The 20,688-nt window shown below is 41.0% G+C and overlaps 1 protein-coding gene across 1 annotated transcript in view; it reads left to right on the top strand.

Annotated features, from left to right (window-relative positions):
• The window catches only part of Niban1 (niban apoptosis regulator 1), a 148,314-nt gene that overhangs the window by 101,686 nt on the left and 25,940 nt on the right, over positions 1-20,688 (top strand). Inside the window, exon 6 of the mRNA XM_042674546.1 lies at positions 16,486-16,601. Coding sequence (XP_042530480.1) covers positions 16,486-16,601 — 116 coding nt within the window. The remainder of the gene's footprint in view (positions 1-16,485; positions 16,602-20,688) is intronic.

The following is a 20,688-nucleotide window of genomic DNA, read 5'->3' as shown; positions in this document are numbered from 1 at the left end:
TTAATAAACTAATACTGCCTTGCTCAAGGGAAGTAGACTAGACATTAAAAGCCCAGAACTAGAATGGACTTTTCTGTGATCACATCATGTCTTCCTTAATCATAAAAACACTATTAGGAACCAAATACCCAAGAGGCATTTATTTACTTATTTGTAACACACCATCACAGGAAACACACACACACACACACACACACACACACACACACACACACAAACACACACACATCCATGCATAGCTTTGATACTTCTGACACAATATAATTGAGGTTTTGTTTTGCTTCCTCTTTCTCCATTTTACCATAAAAGAATCAGATCATTGGACGAATTTTTCAAATAAGTCCATGGAATGAGTTAATTACATCCATAATCACTACTGAGTTTGTCTGCAGTAGGCACAGGAGACACCTAAATCCACAAACATTTAACTGTTTTATTGTTGTTGGTTTTTTCTGTTTGGCAAAAGGTAAGAGCTGGGTGAACAATTTGTTGCTATAAATATACCAGATTGCTGTAAGACAGTATCCTGTTTGGAAATGATCTCATATTTCTGTTGGTGGTTAGTGATTTTCTACCACATTGAGCGGAGCTATTGTGATAGGGTATTTCATTGGAAAGCTCTCAAAGTTAAAGCTTCAGGATTCCTCTGTGCCCATCAGATAGGATCTATTTGATACAGCTGTTGAGGGTCTTCAACTTGAACCAACCTTCATCTACATAGGGACCTGTTACAAGTTATTTTCATTTTGGCAGTCCAGGGGCTAGAACCCAGGATTGTGTTCTACTGATGATCTATCCTCCAGCTATGCATTATTCTGATCCTGGGAATGTTCTATAGGATGAACTGTGCTGTGTGAATGGTGATAAGTTAGAGAACAGATCAATTCTCTTCCTTTTTTATTAACTTAGATCTCTTATCATGATGCTGTTTGAGTCTGGACAGTGGTGTGTGCAGTGGTCGATTCTCTTTTGCCCTACTCAAATAAACAACCATGTCTAAAACCATGAGCTATGCTGTGCAACATGGCTGCCACCAGCCACATGTGGCTATTGGCCATTAGAAATGGGCCAAGTTCAAGTGAAAATATGTTGTAGGTGTAAAAGACATGCCAGATCCCCAAACTTCAGTGCTAAACAAGGATGCTCAGTCATTTGTTAATTTTTTTGTATTGGTTATATATTCTGGATATGGGACTAAATTAAATATATTATTAAAATTAACTTTTACCTGTTTAATTTTTAATGTAGATACTTTAATTTAATGTAGATAATTTAATTTCTGTTGGAACCACTTGGCTAGTGTCTCTTTGTCCTCCCATTTCCCCTAAAAGCTTTTCAAACCCAGTATTATTTTCTGCATGCCAGAGGAAGATGAATGCATATGTGAATGTGTGTGTGTGTGTGTGTGTGTGTGTGTGTGTGTGTGCATGTGTGTTTGTTCAGATAGGGGAGAAGACGACCTTGTGAGATGCATAAGGACATAAGGGAAAAGATGAAGTAACTGGAACCAGTTGCTATGAGATGACTCCTGCTCTCACTTCGAGGAATAGAGTACCTCAGCATAAATTATCTCACCCTCCTCCCCCCAGTCTCCCAGGCAAATCTGCACCTTGCTTGGAAATAGGACAAATCACTGGAACATGGGCATGGAGCTTCTTAACTTTTGAACAGAAGCTAACAGGAAATTTTTAAGAATTGTCATCACTTTGCTTACTTAACAAGGATGATTAAGGACTGACATGGGCAGGAGGTATGGTTCAAATAGTACGGCACCTGTCTAGCAACCATGAGGCCCTAAGTTCAGTCTCTAGTATTGCCAAGAAGCAAAAGATTGCATATCTCAATTGATCATCCTGATTTGGACAAAGGGTATATACATACATATATATATATGTTATTTCAAGTGAGAAAAATTTTTCATTGAATTAAAATCTCTTAATGGTCTTATAGTTTATGTAAACACAAAAACTAATGTGGTCATTTTTTTCTGGATTACTGGATGGCTTTATACATTGTATTGTTGTGAAATCTTAAAGAATATCAGGCAGTGGAGCTGTGGCTCAAAGTGGTAGAGCACTAGCCTTGAGCAAAAGAGCTCAGGGGGATAGCACCAAGCCCCTGAATTCAAGCCCCATGATCTGACAAAACAAAACAAAAAGAATATCATGCAAAGTCTACATTTTTCAAAGGAAAAAAGGGGGGCATTTTTTTGAGACCAAGCCATGTTTCTAGGCTAATGCTTTAGTGTTTCCTGTTAGTTTAGCCTTGTCATAGGCCATGAATTGACAAACTTGAATATTTTCACTATTTTATTAGCTTAATTAGTTAGATTGCCCCGTGAGCAGCTATTCATGGAAGGGGAGGAGAAACAAGTGGAAAAGGAGCTTTAAGCAAACGCTGTCTAGTAGAAATTTAATGAGATGCATATGCCACTTAATATTTTCTTCTCTCTATACAGATCACTTTCTGCAGCCCAGACAAACATGAGTATTTGGGAGACAGAGAAAATATTTAGTGGGGAAAAAAGGGAGTAGAGTGGCCTTGATGTCAAAACTTTTTGTCCTCAAGTTGGAATACTAGCATGGAAAGTACTCTCCAGATGTTAATAAAAACAGCTGTCTGCTAAGATGATTATAGAATTATGCTATTTCATTGCTGACAAAGGAGACAGGACAGTGTGCATCTCATTTGAAACGAAAGGAATTAGGCCCACCGAAACAAAGTAACCCACCCTCCCTCCCACAGCAGTGGCAGGCCAGAAATAGACCCCAGTCTTCATTATCACTAGACACTGTGCTGGAGTCTAAAGTGACCATAATTACCAGAACAGTCTTTGTCCCAAAAGACAAACATTATAGCACAAGTCATCCAGCTGGGGCACAGGTGACATTGCCACCTTCTGATGTGTGTGTATGGGTGCTGTTCCTTGCTTGGTTTTGTTGGGAAACAGTAGCTGGCCATAATACTTTGAAAGTCATTGGTCCCAAACTCCACAGTGTTCCAGGATGTAAGACCTTCCCTATATTCCTAAAAAGCAAAATAGTGGAAGGAGACAATGGAATCCTCTTCTTAGAAAGTCAAACCATACAATATCAGTAAGGAGAGAAAAATGAGTGGCCTCTTCAATTGAAATCAAGATGGAAATTGCTAGGTAGACTGAGTCAGGAGCTGTACTCAAGCCTGTCTTCATGTGAGGCCCTGCTGCTCATACTATTGACTTCACAGACTCAGTGGCCCATTCAGACCCTGAAAGCAGGGACCCTGGTCAGGCTGTGGTCTGGCCACTGCTGGTGCTCATAGGAGTTCTCTTAGATCCTGAGAGGCAAACTGATACAGCCTAACTTGACTCTGGAGAGATAAATATGGCCCATCATATAAAAATAAAATAAAATAAGGCATGAAATCAGCATGTATTTTCCCAAGAAGGATAATTAACAGTAGGTATAACATTTCATAAACTTTGAGTCACAAATACAAAATTCCCCCTAATTCACTTTTCATTTCAGTCACGGATCATATTGGGGGCTAAATCCGGACGGGTGTGCAAATTTGTGTGTGTGTGTGTGTGTGTGTGTGTGTGTGTGTGTGTGTGTTTCAGTACTGGGGCTTGAACACAGGGCCTTGCACTTATGTGCTAGGCAGGAGCTCTAGCACTTAAGGTAAGCCCCTGTCTGTGTCATTTTTTTGGAATTATCTTAAACTATTTTTGCATGATATTTCCAGCTCATCATATTTACTTTAGTGACTGTGTTATGTCGCATTCAGTAATTCTGTCTTAGCTTAAACTTGGTAGCTAAGTTATTAAGCAAGATGATCCGTGGTCTTTACAGAAAATGATTGTGCATGCTTTGAGTTTTCACAATAACATTACATAGTTGGCCCTAAGTGTGTAACCACATTCAATGGGTCCTTCAGTGAGAAAACACATACTGACATTCAGATCATAGGCTTCCAGCCACCCAACAGCAAAATAGGATCCAATGATCTTTTAGCTTGGAGCAATTATACAGAATGGATACACTTGTGGGCTCAGCTAACCCCAAATTAAAAAGAGCTTTGTGGGCATTATTGTTCCTGCTTGTAATAGGTCAGGAATTTGGATGCCATTTTTTATTGGTATATAACTTCTGGAGTTCCCATTTGAAAAAAGATCTGGTACCTAAGAACAGGAGCCCTAAATTATTTTCTGCACCTCCATGAAATTAACCTGTGCTCTCACCTTGCTAATCAGGGGAGAAGATGGCTTCCAGGAGTCTGTGGTCTCTATATATCTTTTAGGAGAATAGAACATTTGTCAATTTTTAGGTCTTTATGGAAAAGTTACAAGTAATGAAGCTGATCTATTACCATAGACAAGAGTAAACTGCTGTTGTTCGAAGTTTTGTATAAGATCAGTTCACTTTTGAAGGTGAGTCCAATCAGAGTAGGAATTCATTTCTTGTCTTTTGGAGGGGACAATACTGAGGCTTGAACTCAGGACCTTACAGTTTCCGGGCAAGAGCTCTACTACTTGAGCCATGCTCTCAGCCCTTTTTGCTTTACTTTGTTTTTCAGATAGTCTCAAGGCTTTGCCCACGTAAGCCTGAGGTGAAGATCCTTCTACCTCTGCCTCCTAGTATCTGAGGTGATAAGCATGGACCACCACGCTCAGCTCTGCCTATTATTTTTATTCTTATTTGACAACCTGATAAAATGAGTTACTTCTATGTTGGGCTATAACATATACTTGCTTGATTTTCAATATTCCCTATTTCACAAGTAGTATAATTACATCCAGCTTGCTTATCTTGTGAGATTGTTGTAGAAAGCAAACTAGATGTAAACTGTAAAGCCTGATAAGCTAAAGGTAGATGCTAGCTCATCACTGGTGATGAGCATGGGCAGGGCATCCGCAGATGGCACACTGGACAGCACTATACTCTGTGGGTGTGTTGGGCTAGGATATGAAGCAATGCCAGTGATGTTTTTCCCTACTAAAAATCTGGCCAAGTTATTTTACAGCCTGCCTTTGCTTATAAAAAGTTGTGCTGTCATAGATGTGGGAAAGAATAAAGTAGTGTGGGATGTACAAGGCAAAGTCATAGAACCAATCAGGAAGAATCCCTCCAGTTTTTCTGTGCTATAGTGACATATTGTACTAATATGTAAGCTGTCATTTTCAGGAATAGGAGAAAGCATGAAAAAGAGGAAGAGGAGGAGCTGGAGAGGGAAGGGAAGAGAAGGGAGAGGAGGGGAGAATGGAAGAGAGGAGGGAAGAAGGAAGAAGTCTATGACCAGAGCAGCCATCTTCTCTCTTTATTTGAAAACCCAGGCTTACTCTAAATTTGTCTAGGTTGTGTGGTGAGTGTTTTCCCTCAGGGAGTAAGCCACCCCCACCATGCACTGGGAGGCATAAGAACCACTTTCCATGGTCTAAGCTGAAAGATAACCCGGCTATGTGCATTGCCACAATTGCCTGAATAACATTATATGGCAGACATTTCAAGTCACATTTTAGAAAGAAAATTAGATAGTTTTTATTTGTTTTGCTGAGGTTTGATGGTGTCATGAGAACCTTTTAACATCTGAGCAAGTAGTTATTAGAGGATTGGTGAACAATTTCTCACTCACTGTCTTAGGATACAAATCTACTCATGTAGACCACATATATTTGTCTTGGGCAGATAGGAAATAACTGATTGTGTCATTACCCTCTTGACCCGACTCTGCCTGGGCAGCTCAGGCATACAAGGTGACAGATTAACTCAGGTCCACAGAATAGTACTGGGTAGAAGAGTGCTTCTCAAAGCAGGCTGCTGGATGGGGCCCCCTGTGTCACCTGGAGCTTGTTAGAACTGCAGATTCTTGGGCTCCACTCCAGATCCCCTGGATACTCTGGGGATAAGACTCAGCAACCTGTCTAAGCAAGCCTTCAGGGGGGCCTGGATGCTCACCCAGGTCCAAGGAGCATTGGGATAGAGCATTGGGATAGGCCTTCAGTAGCTCTTAGTAACAAGAGAAGGGATGCGTTCACTGTGATTCTCTGACAGTACTCTGGTTTTGTTTCATAATCATGAAATTTCAGGTTAAAATCAAATGTTTATACGAGATTCAATCCACTATTCTCTTTACTGTTTTAATCCCTGGCTCCTTATCTGTATTTCTCCCTTGCCCTTCCTTCCTCCCTCCCTATCTCCCTTCTTCCTTCCTTCCTTGCTTCTTCCTGCCTGCCTGCCTGCCTGCCTTCCTTCCTTCCTTCCTTCCTTCTTTCCTTCCTTCCTTCCTTCCTTCCTTCCTTCCTTCCTTCCTTCCTTCCTTCCTTCCTTCCTTCCTTCCTTCCTTCCTTCCTTCCTTCTTTCCTTTCCTCCTTGCCTTCTTCCTCTCTCCCCATTTCCCTTCCTTTCCCTCTCTTCCCTCCTTCCTTTCTGAGCCTTTAATTAAGTACTGTTGCTAGGGATTAGTGGTACAGTGATGAATTCACACAGCACTTCCCATATACTCTTGGGACTTCTGGTCTTAGTTATGCCACATGATAACTCTAACTACATGGTATTGCTGAAGACTTATGGAGAAGCACTTGGTACCATGAACCAATAAATAAAGAGCTTTGAGTAAGTCTATACACCTCCTACAAGGTAACCCAGCCCCAGACTCTACTTTTTTGACTTTCCAGTGGGGACCCATTTCACTTTAAAATAAGCCTGGATGTTAGAAATGTGATCCTTGATGGGCACCAGTGGCTCAGCCTATAATCCTAGCTACTCAGGAGGCTAAGATCTGAGGATCACAGTTCGAAGCTAGCCCAGGCAGGAAAGTCTGTGAGACTTTTTTGTTGTTGTTGTTGTGGGGCCTGAACTCTGGGCCTGGGTGCTGTCCCTCAGCTCTTCAGCTCAAGGCTAGCTCCCTACCACTTGAGCCACAGTGCCACTTCCGGCTTTTTTCTGCTTATGTGGTGCTGAGGAATCAAACCCAGGGCCTCATGCATGCAAGGCAAGCACTCTACCACTGAGCCAACTTCTCAGCTCTATGAGACTCTTATCTCCAATTAACCACCAGAAAACTGGAAGTGGTGCTGTGATTCAAGTGGTAGAGCGCTCAGCTGGAGCTGAAGAGCTCAGGGACAGCACACAGGTCCAGAGTTCAAGCCCCACACTGACAAAAAAATGAAAGAAAGAAAGAAGACATGTGCTCCTTCTATTTTTTTAAATTTTATTTTATTGTACAGATGCTGTACAGAGGGTTGCAGTTACATGAGTAAGGCAATGACTACATTTCTTGTCAATCATTGTTACCCCTGCCCTTTTGTTCTCCCACTATCCCTTCCCTCTCCCACTTCCCTTACTCTTCCCCTCCCCCGGCAAGTTGTAAAGTTCATTTCCAATATACTGTCTTGCGGGTATCATAGTTGCAATGGGTCATCCTGTGTTTCTGTTTCAGCATTTTGTTATTCCTCTTCCCCCCCCCCCCACCCAAATTAGACAAATGTATATACAAGATGCAGGGTACCAAAATCAAGTACAGTGACAACAGGGAATATACCATAGGAAGAAGAACATCCAAAGGAAACAAAAAAAAAAAAAATCACACAGTACATTTGAAACAACCAAGACCTCTTATGTCCATATCTCGGGTTTCATTTCACTTAGCATCATTTTATATGGTCCTACAAACATAGCTTTTGAGCTTTTCTGCTCATCTGATAAAATTATCCTAGATGTATACTAATTGCAAATGAGGGAACCCCTGGGACCTATATTTCTTTGGGTCTGGCTTACTTCACTTAATATGATTTTTTCCAAGTCCTTTCCATTTCTTAACAAACTGGGGGGGAGGGGCATTCTTTCTGATGGAGGCATAGAATTCCACTGTACTGTTCTTTCTATTGAGTTACAGTGTGTTGCACTCTTCTTTGGATCACACTGTCCTGACTCCAAGGTCTGAAACTATGAGGAGGAAATGTGCTCTTTCACCCTCTGATCTTCAAATAAATGAAGATGCCTTCTTTCTGGGTTTTTCTTTCCAAGGCTGAAAGATTCTTCATTATCTTGGTGAAATTCAGAAGAACGTCACTGTTTCTTCTTTATTTTTAGATACGTTTTTATTCTCTGTAAGTAGTATATAAAGGGTTTGCCATTTAGTAGAGCAATCTAGTCTATGAATACAGTGTCTCTTGATCAATAATCTCACCCACCCCCTTCCTTCCCTCTCCTTAATTTTTAGGCTATCTAATGAAGTTCTTGCCATTTAACAAACCAGTCTATGCATACAACACATATTAATCTGTGTTGTCCCTTCAACATCTTCACCCCACTTCAACCTACCCTTTCCCTTATTTTTCTTAGTTCTGCGGCATATGCAATGCATTCTGGCCTGCGTTCTGCTCATTTCCCCCATTCATTCTTCTACCATTCTCCCCTAAGAGTACCCATTTCCTGGTACTCATTTTGTTGGGCTTTGACTTAGTCTCTCTAAAGAATTATTCAGTTTATGCTCTCCATAGATTCTGTCATGTTTCAGTTAAGTCATTTATAACTGTTTGGGTGCCATCCAATGTGTTTACTTGTAGATTTATAGGCACATTCTAGTTCCCAAAAATGAGGGAAACCATTCAACCTGTGCTTCTCTGGGTCTGGCTTACTTCACTTAATATAATTTTTTCCAAGTCTTTCCATTTCCTTACAAATGATACAATGTCATTCTTTCTGATAGAAGTGTAGAATTCCATTGTATGTATATAACACATTTTTTTTGATCCATTTTGTCCATTGAGGGGCATCTGGGCTAATTCTATGTCTTAGCTATGGTAAATATTGTTGCAGTAAACATGATTATGATGGTGGCTTTAGTGTATTCTTGTTTGTGCTTTATTGGATAAATGCCCAGGAGTGGAAATGCTGGGTTGTAGAATAGTTCTATGTTTAGCTTTTTGAGGGTTCTCCATAATGTTTTTCAGAGAAGTTGAACAAGTTTACATTTCCACCAACAATGTAATGATGTTCCCTTTTGGCCACATTCATGCCAGCATTTGTTATTGTTAGTTTTATTGATAATGGCCATTCTAACCCCGATGAAGTGCTATTTTGATTTGCATTTCCTTTTGGACAGAGATATTGAACATTTTTTCATGAGTCTATTAGCCATATTTACTTCTTCTGAGAAGTGTCTCTAAATCAATCTCATTGACTCAATCTTATTGATTGGGTTGTTGTTTAAGAGTTTATTTTTTGAGGGTCCAATTTTTTGAGTTCTAACTCTATTTTGGATATTTGGCCTTTGTCTGATAGATAGCTAGTAAAAAGTCTTCTTCCATTCTGTAATCTTTCTGTTTAGCTTATTAGCTATGTCCTTTTCTTCTTTGCTTAAAAACATTTGAGCCAACACTGGTGGATCACATCTGTCATCCTAGCTATTTAGAAATTTGAGACCTGGAAGATCAAGATTCAAAGTCAGCCTCAGCAGAAAAGTCCTTGTGATTACATCTTCAATTAGTCAGCAAAAAGTATGGTTGGAGTCATGGTTCATGTTGTAGAGTACCAGCCATGAGCCAAGAAAGCTGAGTTCAAGCGCCACTGCACTGGTTAAAAAAAAAAAAAAAAGGTTGTAACATATTCTGGCACTCAGTAAAAATGGAATGACAAGCTCACAAGAGCTAATCTCAGAATCTGTCTATGATTGTCCTTGTTTGAGGCCACATTTCTGAGGTCCAACCTCACCTGCTTTGTGGAAAGTATGTCATAGCTCTGACTTGCACAGATCTGAAACCCCATTTAATGTGGGTTGTTTTTTTTTTTTTTGAGGAGGAGAGAGTCCTTTAATTTTGCACCTTTGTGCAAAATTGTGTCTTTTGCTGCATGCCTAGCATGTGGTGGTATTTTTTGTGGTTGTGTTTTTTTGACTGACTGCTAGATTCATTACCTATGTTACATTTTATTTTGTAACCTGATTCTGTAATCCAATAGACATTGAGGAACTAAAAATTGAAAACCTGATAGTTTTTGGCTTTACGTCCTTAGAGGTCAATTCGGTTTTTTGTATAGTAGGTAAATGACAGTTGATAACTGTCACACATACGTATATATCCTTTATCAAGAAATTGATAATATTTTAAAGATAATACCATACAGATCTCCCTCTATGACATCAAAACTTCAGCCCTTTAACTATTTTGCTCTATTTGTGTGCATTATCAGCCAATCAAAAGTTTTTCATTAGTGTGTTAATTGAAATCATGTAAACCATTGATAATTGCCTTGCTAAAATCTAGACACAAGATGTCTCTAATGGCCTCCTAATCTGCCAAACTGGTATTTATCTGAAGGAAATGAGTCAGTCTGCCTTTTCTACTCCTAGTCCACATCCTCTTTTCTGTTGACAAACAGCCTTTGAATGGTGTGTGTGCTCCTGGGACTTGAACTCAGGACCTGGGTACTGTCCCTGAGCTCTTTTGCTCAAGGCTACTATTTTGTCACTTTGAGTCACAGCTCAACTTTTTGGTAATTATTGGAGATAAGAGTCGCACAGATAGTGCCCAAGCCCTGAGTTCAAACCCCACTGCTGACAAAAAAAAGCAAAACTAAAATAAATATCTTACTTAACTGAAAAAAGAACAGATATGACTTGGACAGGAGATCAATATTTTAATATAATAATTTTGAAAATATAGGGGCTGGGAAGGTGGCTCAGTGGTAGAGTGCTTGCCTTGCATGCCTGAAGCCCTGGGTTCGATTCCTCAGCACCACATAAGCAAAAAGAAAAAAGCCGGAAGTGGCGCTGTGGCTCAAGTGGTAGAGCGCCAGCCTTGAGCTGAAGAGCTGAGGGACAGTGCCCAGGCCCAGATTTCAGGTGCCACAACTGGACCCAATATATATATATATATATATATATATATATATATAGCTTAAGGACCTCTTGCAATTTATCAGTTTTTTTTTCTTTACCCGGTGTTAGTTTAGGTTGTTTGTGAGGTAATAAATTTTTTCTTAGCTACTCATACACAAGTAAGTTCTAAAGTAAAAAGTTAGAACTTTTATTACCAATTTGTTTGAATGAACACCAATCATTATTCATTCCAGTGAGGAATTTAAATTTGTTTTCTTTTATTTTTAGTAACACCATGTTACATTCTGTCTGCCTCTCAAGCAACTCAATTATAAAACAAGATCTTGGCTAGATAGCCTCTACTCTATGGTTGAAAATTTGGAATAAGGGCTAGAAGTGTGGGTTAAGTGGTAGAGTTCTAGCCAAGAGTGAGAGCATAAAGCCCTGAGTTCAAGCCCCAGTACTAGCACACACACACACACACACACACACACACACACACACACACACACGCATGCACACACAAACACACAAATGGAAATATATGGTTTTAAAATCTGAAAAGAAAAAAAGTAATTTGTAAATTAAGGCGAGAGAGGGGTAGGGATGGAGGAGTGAAATGAGTCTATGTACAACTGGTGAAATGTGAATAAGAAGGTTGGATTATATCAATGTCAATTTCATGATGGTGATTTTGTGTTATTGGGTTGAAGGGTGCTTTCTTGGGAGGAAACTGGATGGAGGGCACCTGAATATCTCAATATTACCCTTTTTTTTTCAGGGTGGGGAGTTCCGGTCATGGGGCCTGAACTCTGGGCCTGGGCGCTGTCTCTCAGCTCTTCAGCTCAAGGCTAGCGCTCTACCACTTGAGCCACACTGCCACTTCCACCTTTTTTCATTTTGCTTATGTGGTGCTGAAGAATCGAACCCAGGGCCTCAGGCATGCAAGGCAAGCGCTCTACCACTAAGCCATCTTCCCAGCCCTCAATATTACTCTTTTGGGGGGATTAGTCACTGGGTTTGAATTAAAGATCTTGCACTTGCTAGACAGGGCCTCTACCACTGGAGCCAAGTGCTTTCTACTTTAATTAGTTAGAGAGGACCATGATCCTCCCTATTTCAGCTTCCCACATTACTGGAAAACAAGCATGTGCCACTGTGCCTTGCTATTAGTTGAGATGGAGATCTCTAGATCTTGGTGAGGTTGACCTTGAATCCTAGCTCCAGCAGTGGCATTCTAGCTCCAAAGAAGCTAGGATTATGGATGTGAGCCATTGTGCCTGGCTCTGAGTTACTTTTTACAAAAGCAAGTGAATCTAAAATTATCTCAAATTAGAGAGCTTTGAAACTGAACCATAGAGTGTTATAATAGGATTTGAGGGTGAGAAGACTTTGCTTTGACCAAATGCAAACTCAGCTAGTTAACCTTTGCTTTGACCAAGTGCAAACTCAGCTAGTTAAACTATTTCCTCATGCTTTGTGAAGTAGGAGTGTTAATTCTTACCTCATGGGGTTGTTAGGACTATACAAGACAGGGTTCCTACTCAGCCACTGCTGCTACCCTTACTGTGCACGTGCATCTATCTTCTCCTTGTTCTGGAGAAAACACCAGGGCAGTCAGCCTGACTGAAGCCTTTCTAAAGACAGGGCTTAGAGGACTGAAGCTAAAGCCAGTTTAGAAGTATTTATCAGTGGGAAGAACCCGCCATAGCAGTGTAGTGAGTAATGCTGTTATGTAACTCACAAATCACCAGGCAGATCAGCTATCATGGCTTGGCACCGCTTACCAATAAAATAAAAAAACAAGGCAGCGTCCAAACCCAGGCTTGACCCAGCAGTCAGAGTCAAAATTGACAGTGATTCCATAGGCCTCACTCAAACTCTGGCGGTTCAGTTGACTCACTCAAGCTATAAATTTGTGTAAGTGGAAAAAAATAAAAAATGATGCCTTCTGGCTGGCCTCTTGAATGACTTCCCCCAAGAGACCCAAAGAAGCTTTCCTTCCCTTGCAGAATCCTTAATCATCTGTCCCAGATGTGAGTTTTCCATGCAGCTGTACAGAGGAGGATCTAGCGAGAAACCTGGAGAACTGTGTACTCCGAGACATTTCCCTGTTCTGGGGATGTGAGGGTTGAATGAATGGCCACAGTGTCTCCCACGTGTCTCCTCACACTTAAGAGTTTCTTGGGGCTCAGTCCTTGCCTGTGAATTCTGGTGAATTCTTTATCAGTGAGTCAGATAGAAACAAAGGAAGCCAACTTACCACGTTAGTAAAGGTGAAAGGAGACACAGTTTTAAAGAGCAGTTTGGCAGGCATTGGCTGACTGAGCTGACTGACCACTGTTAAGTTGTAATTTAATAGGGATAGTGTTAAATCTGTCCTTCAAAGTCAAAAGAAAAAAGTACAAGTTAAAGAGGCTTCCACTGGCAAGAGTTTGACATGAAAAAGGTTTAGGGATTTTATTGGACTCAAAGATAGGAGTCAGCAGGATGATGTGGCTATATTCTTTAAGGAGAGGTTAAAATCAGAGGGAAGGTGGACTGGGAAGGTGGCTCAGTGGTAGAGCGCTTGCCTTGCATGCATGAGGCCCTGGGCTTGATTCCTCAGCACCACGTAAGCAAAAAGAAAAAAAGCCAGAAGTGGTGCTGTGGCTCAAGTGGTAGAGCACTAGCCTTGAGCTGAAGAGCTGAGGGACAGTGCCCAGGCCCAGAGTTCAGGCCCCACGACCGGACCCCCCAAAAAAAAATCAGAGGGAAAGAACCATTCTATTTTACATAATTTGTGCTAGTGAGACAATACCCAGTCCTATGGGCCAAGTTCAAGAAAGGTGTTGATAAATAAGAATGGGTCTCTGGGGACGGAAGGAAAAGTGAAGGCCGAATTTAAGAGATCTGAAAGAGGTTTTTAAAGTATGGTTGAAGGGAAGCAAGTATATACTTTATATTCAGCTGATGCCTGTTTTATAGAATTACCATAGGGAAAAGAAGTAAACTTAGTCTATTTTGCTCTGAAAGGGAGAAATGAGATTAATGAGAGAGTTTATAGGAACAGATTTTGGCTCAATAGAGGGGAAAAAATTCAAGTAATTAGAGTAGGTCAGTGACGGAAAGAATTACTTCATTAAATTGTGAGCTCTCTGTCCTACAAATATTTAAGCAAGGCCAAGCAAGTGTTTGTCTGAGAGTCTGAAGGATACCAGGGTAGAAGGAGATCTTGGAGCTGGTGACCTTTATGATCACTTCCAACTCTCTTAGTGGATGGATGATTTTAGGAAGCATGAATGCCAAGGTGGTGTGTGGCATGCCAGAGCCACGTTTTCAACTCTTGGCTCTGACACTCACCAGCTGGGTGACCGTCAGCTAAGCAAGTAACTATATATATATATATAGTTGGAAAAGGAGAATTGTTGCTGATATTTGTCATTTCCCAGTCCTGTCAGCAACAGCAGGACCTAAAGACTAGAAACCTTGGCTGATTCTGGGAGCCTTTGAACATAACTCTCAATTTGCTTTTTGGCAGGAGAAAGGGCAGTTATGAACCTGAGATTTGTTCTCTTGAGATCTATAGCAGGAAGTTGATCAACTCACTGGGAATTTGGTTTCTCTCAAACACCTGCACATCCTGAGAGTTTCCTAAAGCCTTTGCAAACAGTTTAAGAGAAATGAAGATCAGATTACCGTGGCCATGTAAGTTTGTCTTTTAGAGGGCAAACTTTGTTCTTTATTTGCTGAATGAAGTGGCAATTGCCAGTGAGCTTTGTTTATGATTATGAGAACAAATATTCATAAGGCAACTTACTCCATGGCAGACTCATTATCAATGTTTTGTGTAAGTCATTTTATTTAAGCAGTTCATAAGCTGAAAATCTAATGGTGAATCTGTAAATTAGATTTTTCTTCCACTCTACAAAGGGAGTAGTTCAAATTGACCTTCTGTGAGTGATAGTTCTCATTTTAAATTCTGTTGCTCAATTACTATAATTTCTTGGTTTTTATTTTGTTTTTGGCAGTACTGGGGTTTGAATTCAGTTTCTTATGCTTGCTAGGCAGATATCCTGCCACTTGAGCCACACCTCCAGCCCTTTTTGCTTTAGGTTATTTTTCATATAGGTCTCACTCTTTTTTTCCCCCAGGTTGGCTTAGGACCATAATTCTTCCTTCTGCATAGCTGAGGTTATAGGCATGAACCATTACACCCAGTATTCAATGACTACAGTTTCTTTTGTGATCCATTCGATCCATTCCTAATATTTTTATTTGCTTCTGATAAGCTGCTTTACTCTATCACTATTCTAGCCCTTATTCTCTTCCTTCATGGTCTTCTCTCTGACACTCACATCATTGTCTCCAAATCTGATCTCTTTTCCTGTTCTTTTTTTTTAGGGTATTGGGGTTTGAATTCAGGGCCTCACATTTGCTATCAGTTATTTTTCCCAAGGCCTTTGGCACTGCCACCATTTGTTTGAGTTGTTCTCGTGTTGTTTGATATAGATATAGAAGGTAATGGATAGAACTAAAAATATCTTCTCCTGTTACTAAAACCAGCCGGGGAAGAAATAAGGGAAGTTATGCTTCTTGTAAAGACATGAAGAATTTGAAACTTCATTCCTTGGCTGGAGAGTCTGGCCATATGTACTCCATCCAAAGACAGTGCTACATTTCCTTTCCATCTCTTTGTTTCCTTGAGGTGGGAATGAAAATGAAAACAGCTGTTAGAAATGAGTGCGCATAAGTCAGTCTTGAATCTCAGTGTAGTCATTACGGTTTCCATCTCATCTGGCAGAGTCCCTAGTGTACTGAGTCTCACATCACAGTCCCTCATGGGAAGAGCACTACTGACAGTGTTACTGTGGCAAGACCTTCATTTGGTGTTTCCAAACCTCCAAGTTAAACACTAAATCAATTGCCAGCCCAAGGAAGAAAATACTTCAGTTTGAAATCACAATTCCTGGGACATGTCCCTTTTCTGACTTTTTTATTTTAACCACATCTCTATGTTGATATTGGAAATGTCCATTCCCGTAGAGTACGGGTGGCTCATGCCTGTAATCCTAGCTACTCAGAAAGCTGAGATCTGGAGGATCACAGCTCAAAGCCAGCCCAGGAGGAAAAGTCTGTCTCTCTCTAATCTTCAAAATGCTGGACTGGGGACATGGCTCAGGTAGTAGAGCACCAGCCCTATGAAAACAATCTGGGTGAGAGCCCAAGGCCCTGACTTCAAGCCCCAGTACAGGCTAAAAGAAATGTCAATTCCTCTTCTGCAGTTTTGAAGATGTAGCTTCTGGGTTTCTTAGTAGCCTCATTGAGAAGGATTCTGTTTCAGCACTTGTAAATGCTATGCCTTGAGTTATATTTTCTCTATTCCTGAGGGTTTATGGATGACTGGGATGGGTGATGTGTTAGGGTGGGTGGTACAAAGTCACTGTGTGCCTGGAGGAAGATGGGAAGCATTTATAAGACATTCACAGGATACTAAAACTGCTATGCTCAGGATCTGATAGTATCAGTCAGCTCAGATGGTAATGGAGTGAAGTGCTGCTTGTCTGCAAATAAGCTTTAATTGAGTACCTTCTTCTGGTTCTCTTAATTCTATTCTTTGCAACAGAAGACCTACCATATTTGAAGAACATAGAAAACCAAGAAACAGTGTACTTAACTTTTCTAACAGCTGCTTCCTCTTTCCTTTAGATTACATGAAGCAGATGACATTTGAAGCCCAAGCATTTTTAGAAGCAGTGCAATTCTTCCGGCAGGAGAAGGGGCACTATGGCTCATGGGATTTGATCACAGGGGGTGAGATCCAGGTAAGTTGGGGACTCAGAATTCAGATCCTCTGTGTGGAAGGTCAGCATCACTTCAGTGAATGATCAAGCCCAAGTTGCAAGAATGAAAGACGTGGTTCTACAAAGATTGCTCTAATTGTGTAGAAGCATTTCATGAGCTATTATCTATCACAAAGACCACTAGACTGACCAAACAACGGTGGTTCACACCCATACTCCTAACTACTCACAAGATCATGGTTCAAAGCCAGTCTGGGCAACTTATCTCCAATTAACTAGCAAAAATCTGGAGGTATGCCTCAAGTGATAGAGTACTACCTGTAATCAGAAGGCCCTGAGCTCAAACATCAATACCATCTGCCCACCCACTCCCACCCAATAAAATCACCAGATTGAAACACTGCAATGTTAGTGAGCAGAACTATCCTGTGTCTTCTATAAAGACATATTCTTTCAAATGACCATTAGAACTAGAGCAAGTTGGGATATGCAGGGTTATGAGGTGGGACCTCAAGGCGATCACACTTACATTTATGTCTTGAAAGAAGTTCTTAATCTCTTTTAGTCTTAGATTACTCCTCTAGAAAAAAAAACAGAAATAAAAATATTTACATTGCAAGGTCATGAGAATTGAGTGAGATGCTGGAGAATTATTTGTCAGGTACCATATTGAGGAGCTTTTTCGATCAAAGCTGGCGCTCTATCTCTTGAACTAGACTTCCATTCACAGTCTTTTGACTGGTTGTTTCAAGTATTTGTCTGTTCAGGCTGGCTGTGAACTATGATCCTTAAATCTCAGCCTCCTGAGTAGCTAGGATGATCAGTATGAGCGACTGCCACCCTGCTGCATCTGTTCTTCTGAAGTGATAAATAAAAGAAGGGATGGATGGAAACATACAGAAGGCACTGGCCAAGCTTCTCTATTTTTTGTTTCACTTTTCTTCTTCTATCCATTGAGATCCATTGTATTTTCCCTGGTGTACTGCCAGTCATGGCCTAAACCTCAGTGGACTTTGGCTCAGGGTGGTGTCACGAATCTCTGCTGTTTCGTGCTGTGACCCTATCTCCATGTTGTCACCAACCAAGTGGCTGCTCCAAATAGTGCAAGCTTCCTCCTGTTCGAAACATCAAGTCCAGGAATGCTATTCTTTTTTTTATTTTTCTGGACATAATTTCCAGAATGCCTGTTGGGGGAGGGGCTGCTGAAATTTGTTGAGGAAATATTTGGAAGATGCCAGATGGTGCTTTGGCTTCTGAAAGTTCATTAAGCATAAAGAGCTAAAACTTTTCTCATGAGGATGGAGTAGATCTTTATTACTTTGCCATATGAACCAGAGTTTCCATCTTCTCTCTTCCTCTCCCTCCTCTTCTCCACCTCTCTCTGGATTCTAAACCCACTTATTTTCCAAACTGAAACTTATTTCAGAACTCTAGCTAATTCTTTATTTCTGATACATTAGAGAAGTACATCTATTTATAAATTTAAGAGTAGTGCTAAGCTGGGCACCAGTGGCTCACGCCTGTAATCATAGATATTCAGGAGGCTGAGATATGAGGATTGAGGTTCAAAGCCATCCTGGGCAGGAAAGTCTGGGAGACTCTTATCTACAATTAACCACCAGAAAACCGGAAGTGTTACTGTGGCTCAACTGGTAGAGTGCTAGCCTTGAGCTGAAGAGCTGAGAGACAGCACTCAGGCCCAGAGTTCAAACCCTATGAAAGTACTGCTGGGTGCCTGTAACTCGTGCCTGTAATCCTAGCTACTCGGGAGGCTGAGATCTAAAGATCATTGTTCAAAGCCAGCCCAGTGGAAAAATCTGTCGACTCTTACCTCCGATTAAATTTGAGAGCACTAAAAGCTTACAGTACTTACACACAAAAGAAAAACCATGACATAGAAAGAGATTTGATGCTGACAGGCATATTAACTAGCAATATATTTAATATTAAACTGTTCTTTAAAAAATCAGCTTTAAATTGCTTTATTGTGATACTTCAAATTGTTTGATCCTATTTACATTTGTCTTAACAGTTTTATTGGGTTGTAGAAGACAGTTACTATGATTTCCATTTTAGCTGAGTGACTTCTGGCATTATTCATTCAGTAAGGAGCATGCATCACATACCCAGCACTGTGCTAGGTGCCAGTGATGCAGAAATGGGCAAGGCTGAGACAGGAGGGTACCTCTCCTGTGATGGTTTCTGCACTACTTGTTTACTGGCCAAATGACCAAGGAGATGGTGTCTTCTGCCTCCTGATGCAGGGAAAAATCATCACCAATAGAGAGCCAGGTACAAATGGCTCATGCCTGTAATCCTAGCTGCTCAGGAAGCTGAGATCTGAAGCCATCTTGGGCAAGAAAGTCTATGAAACTAATCTCCAATTAACTCCCCACCTCGCGCCCCCTCTTTCCTCCCCCTACCGCCAACAACAACAAAAAAAAAACAGAAGTGGAGCTGTAGATGGATGGAGTGTAGAGTCTTGGGGGTGGGGGGAAGAAGAAGAATAAAAGCTAAGGGATGGCACCCAGGCCCCGAGTTTAAGCCCTAGTACCAGCATGCATACTGGTGATTATGTGTGTGCACACACACGTACAGATCACCAATCATGGGGATGGGTGACGTTTCACATTTATTTATCTCCTATAGTTCAGCTGTACCACTTGCTTGATTTTTTTAAAAACTAGAATTCTTATGTAAATTCACATTCTGTTTTTCAATGCTATTGAAAATAGTCACATAAATCCTTTTGGGGTGGGAGGTGGAGAGTGTTGAGTTTTATTTGTGAGTGTTTTCTTTTCTTTCTGTTTTTCCCTTTGGGGCCGATAGGCATTCAGTGCTTCGAAGCTCATGAGTGCGACGTGACTCACCTCTTCCTTGCCACTGCACTCAGGTCAGATATGCAGAGATAGTAGCCAGTGTGCAAGGAGGAGAGTATGTACATATATGGGTGTATACATCTATGGATATGCCAGGCACTGGTGCAGAGCAATCAGAGTGCAGAGCTAATTTTCTATGTGAAAAGATTCTAGATGAGGCGGGATGGGGGGAGGGGAGGGATGCAGGAAGCCAAACTGAGATCAGTTAAAGCTATGGTTATCAAATGACCCCAGAAGTTGGATATCTTTGGTGGAATCATAGACTCCTAAAGTGGAGACTCTAAAAGGAAGTTTCAGGGTTATTTTCCCCCTAGATAAGAGAAAGAATATGCAGAGAGTCCAGTCTATAACAGAAATGCATTTTGAACCAACTTGGCGAAGCTGGTAGAAATAAATGGCTTCTGGAACTTTCCTGTACAGGGCCTAGTGAAGATGAAAGTTCACTCTACCACTTATAAAAGGAGTCGAATTGGGAACAGCAGGAGCCTGAACTCAGTAGATTCTCATCCTTGTTACATTCTTCTTTGCACAGCAGTGACTTAGACACTGATGGTGGCAAGCCCCATACTTATTTTAAGCAAGGATCCAAACAAAGCAGTATGTCAGAATAGCCTGCCTGGCAGACTGTTAAGGTGGAAATATTTGTACACCAGTAAAAACATCAACATATTTTCTCCTTGTCAATAGAAATGAGATCATGAGAGAAAGCAATCTGCAAAAATGTAAAGTCTCTGCAGTTATTTGGTGTATTTATTATCTGCCTTTAAATTAGCCAGATGGGCAAGAGAACAGCTCATAATTCCCACAGAGCTGAGTGGTTCAAGATAAGAAAAAGAAAAATTCCCACATGTCTGAGTCTTGTCCATACATTCTAGAATTGTCTTCTGGCAAGGAGTTCTAGTGTGGCCCTCTGCAAATAGATTGCTCTACCCACAGCCCATCAATACCACAAGGATATAACATGGGAGCTGCCTTACCAAACAGGCAGCTTCCCTGGGCCCCACCTTCAGCTCCAGGTCTGCAAGGAAGTGTGATAGGGCTCTAGTTTGGTTCTTTGTAGCTGAATGAAATTTGAACATTTTCACATGCCAGCTGCTACGTTTGCCCAATATATTCCATTTTCCTTTATAGTTTTTAAATTGGGAGGCCGGGGCTTGAACTCACAGCCTAGGCTCTCCCTTGGCTTTTTCACTCAAGTGCTACCTACCACTTGAGCTACACCTCTCCTA

The sequence above is a fragment of the Dipodomys spectabilis genome, unplaced genomic scaffold (genome assembly GCF_019054845.1).
Source record: "Dipodomys spectabilis isolate Male_0828 unplaced genomic scaffold, ASM1905484v1 ptg000019l, whole genome shotgun sequence".
NCBI classification, from domain to species: domain Eukaryota; kingdom Metazoa; phylum Chordata; class Mammalia; order Rodentia; family Heteromyidae; genus Dipodomys; species Dipodomys spectabilis.
The sequence above is the reverse complement of the archived record's forward strand: the minus strand, read 5'-3'. Positions and strand labels throughout refer to the sequence as shown.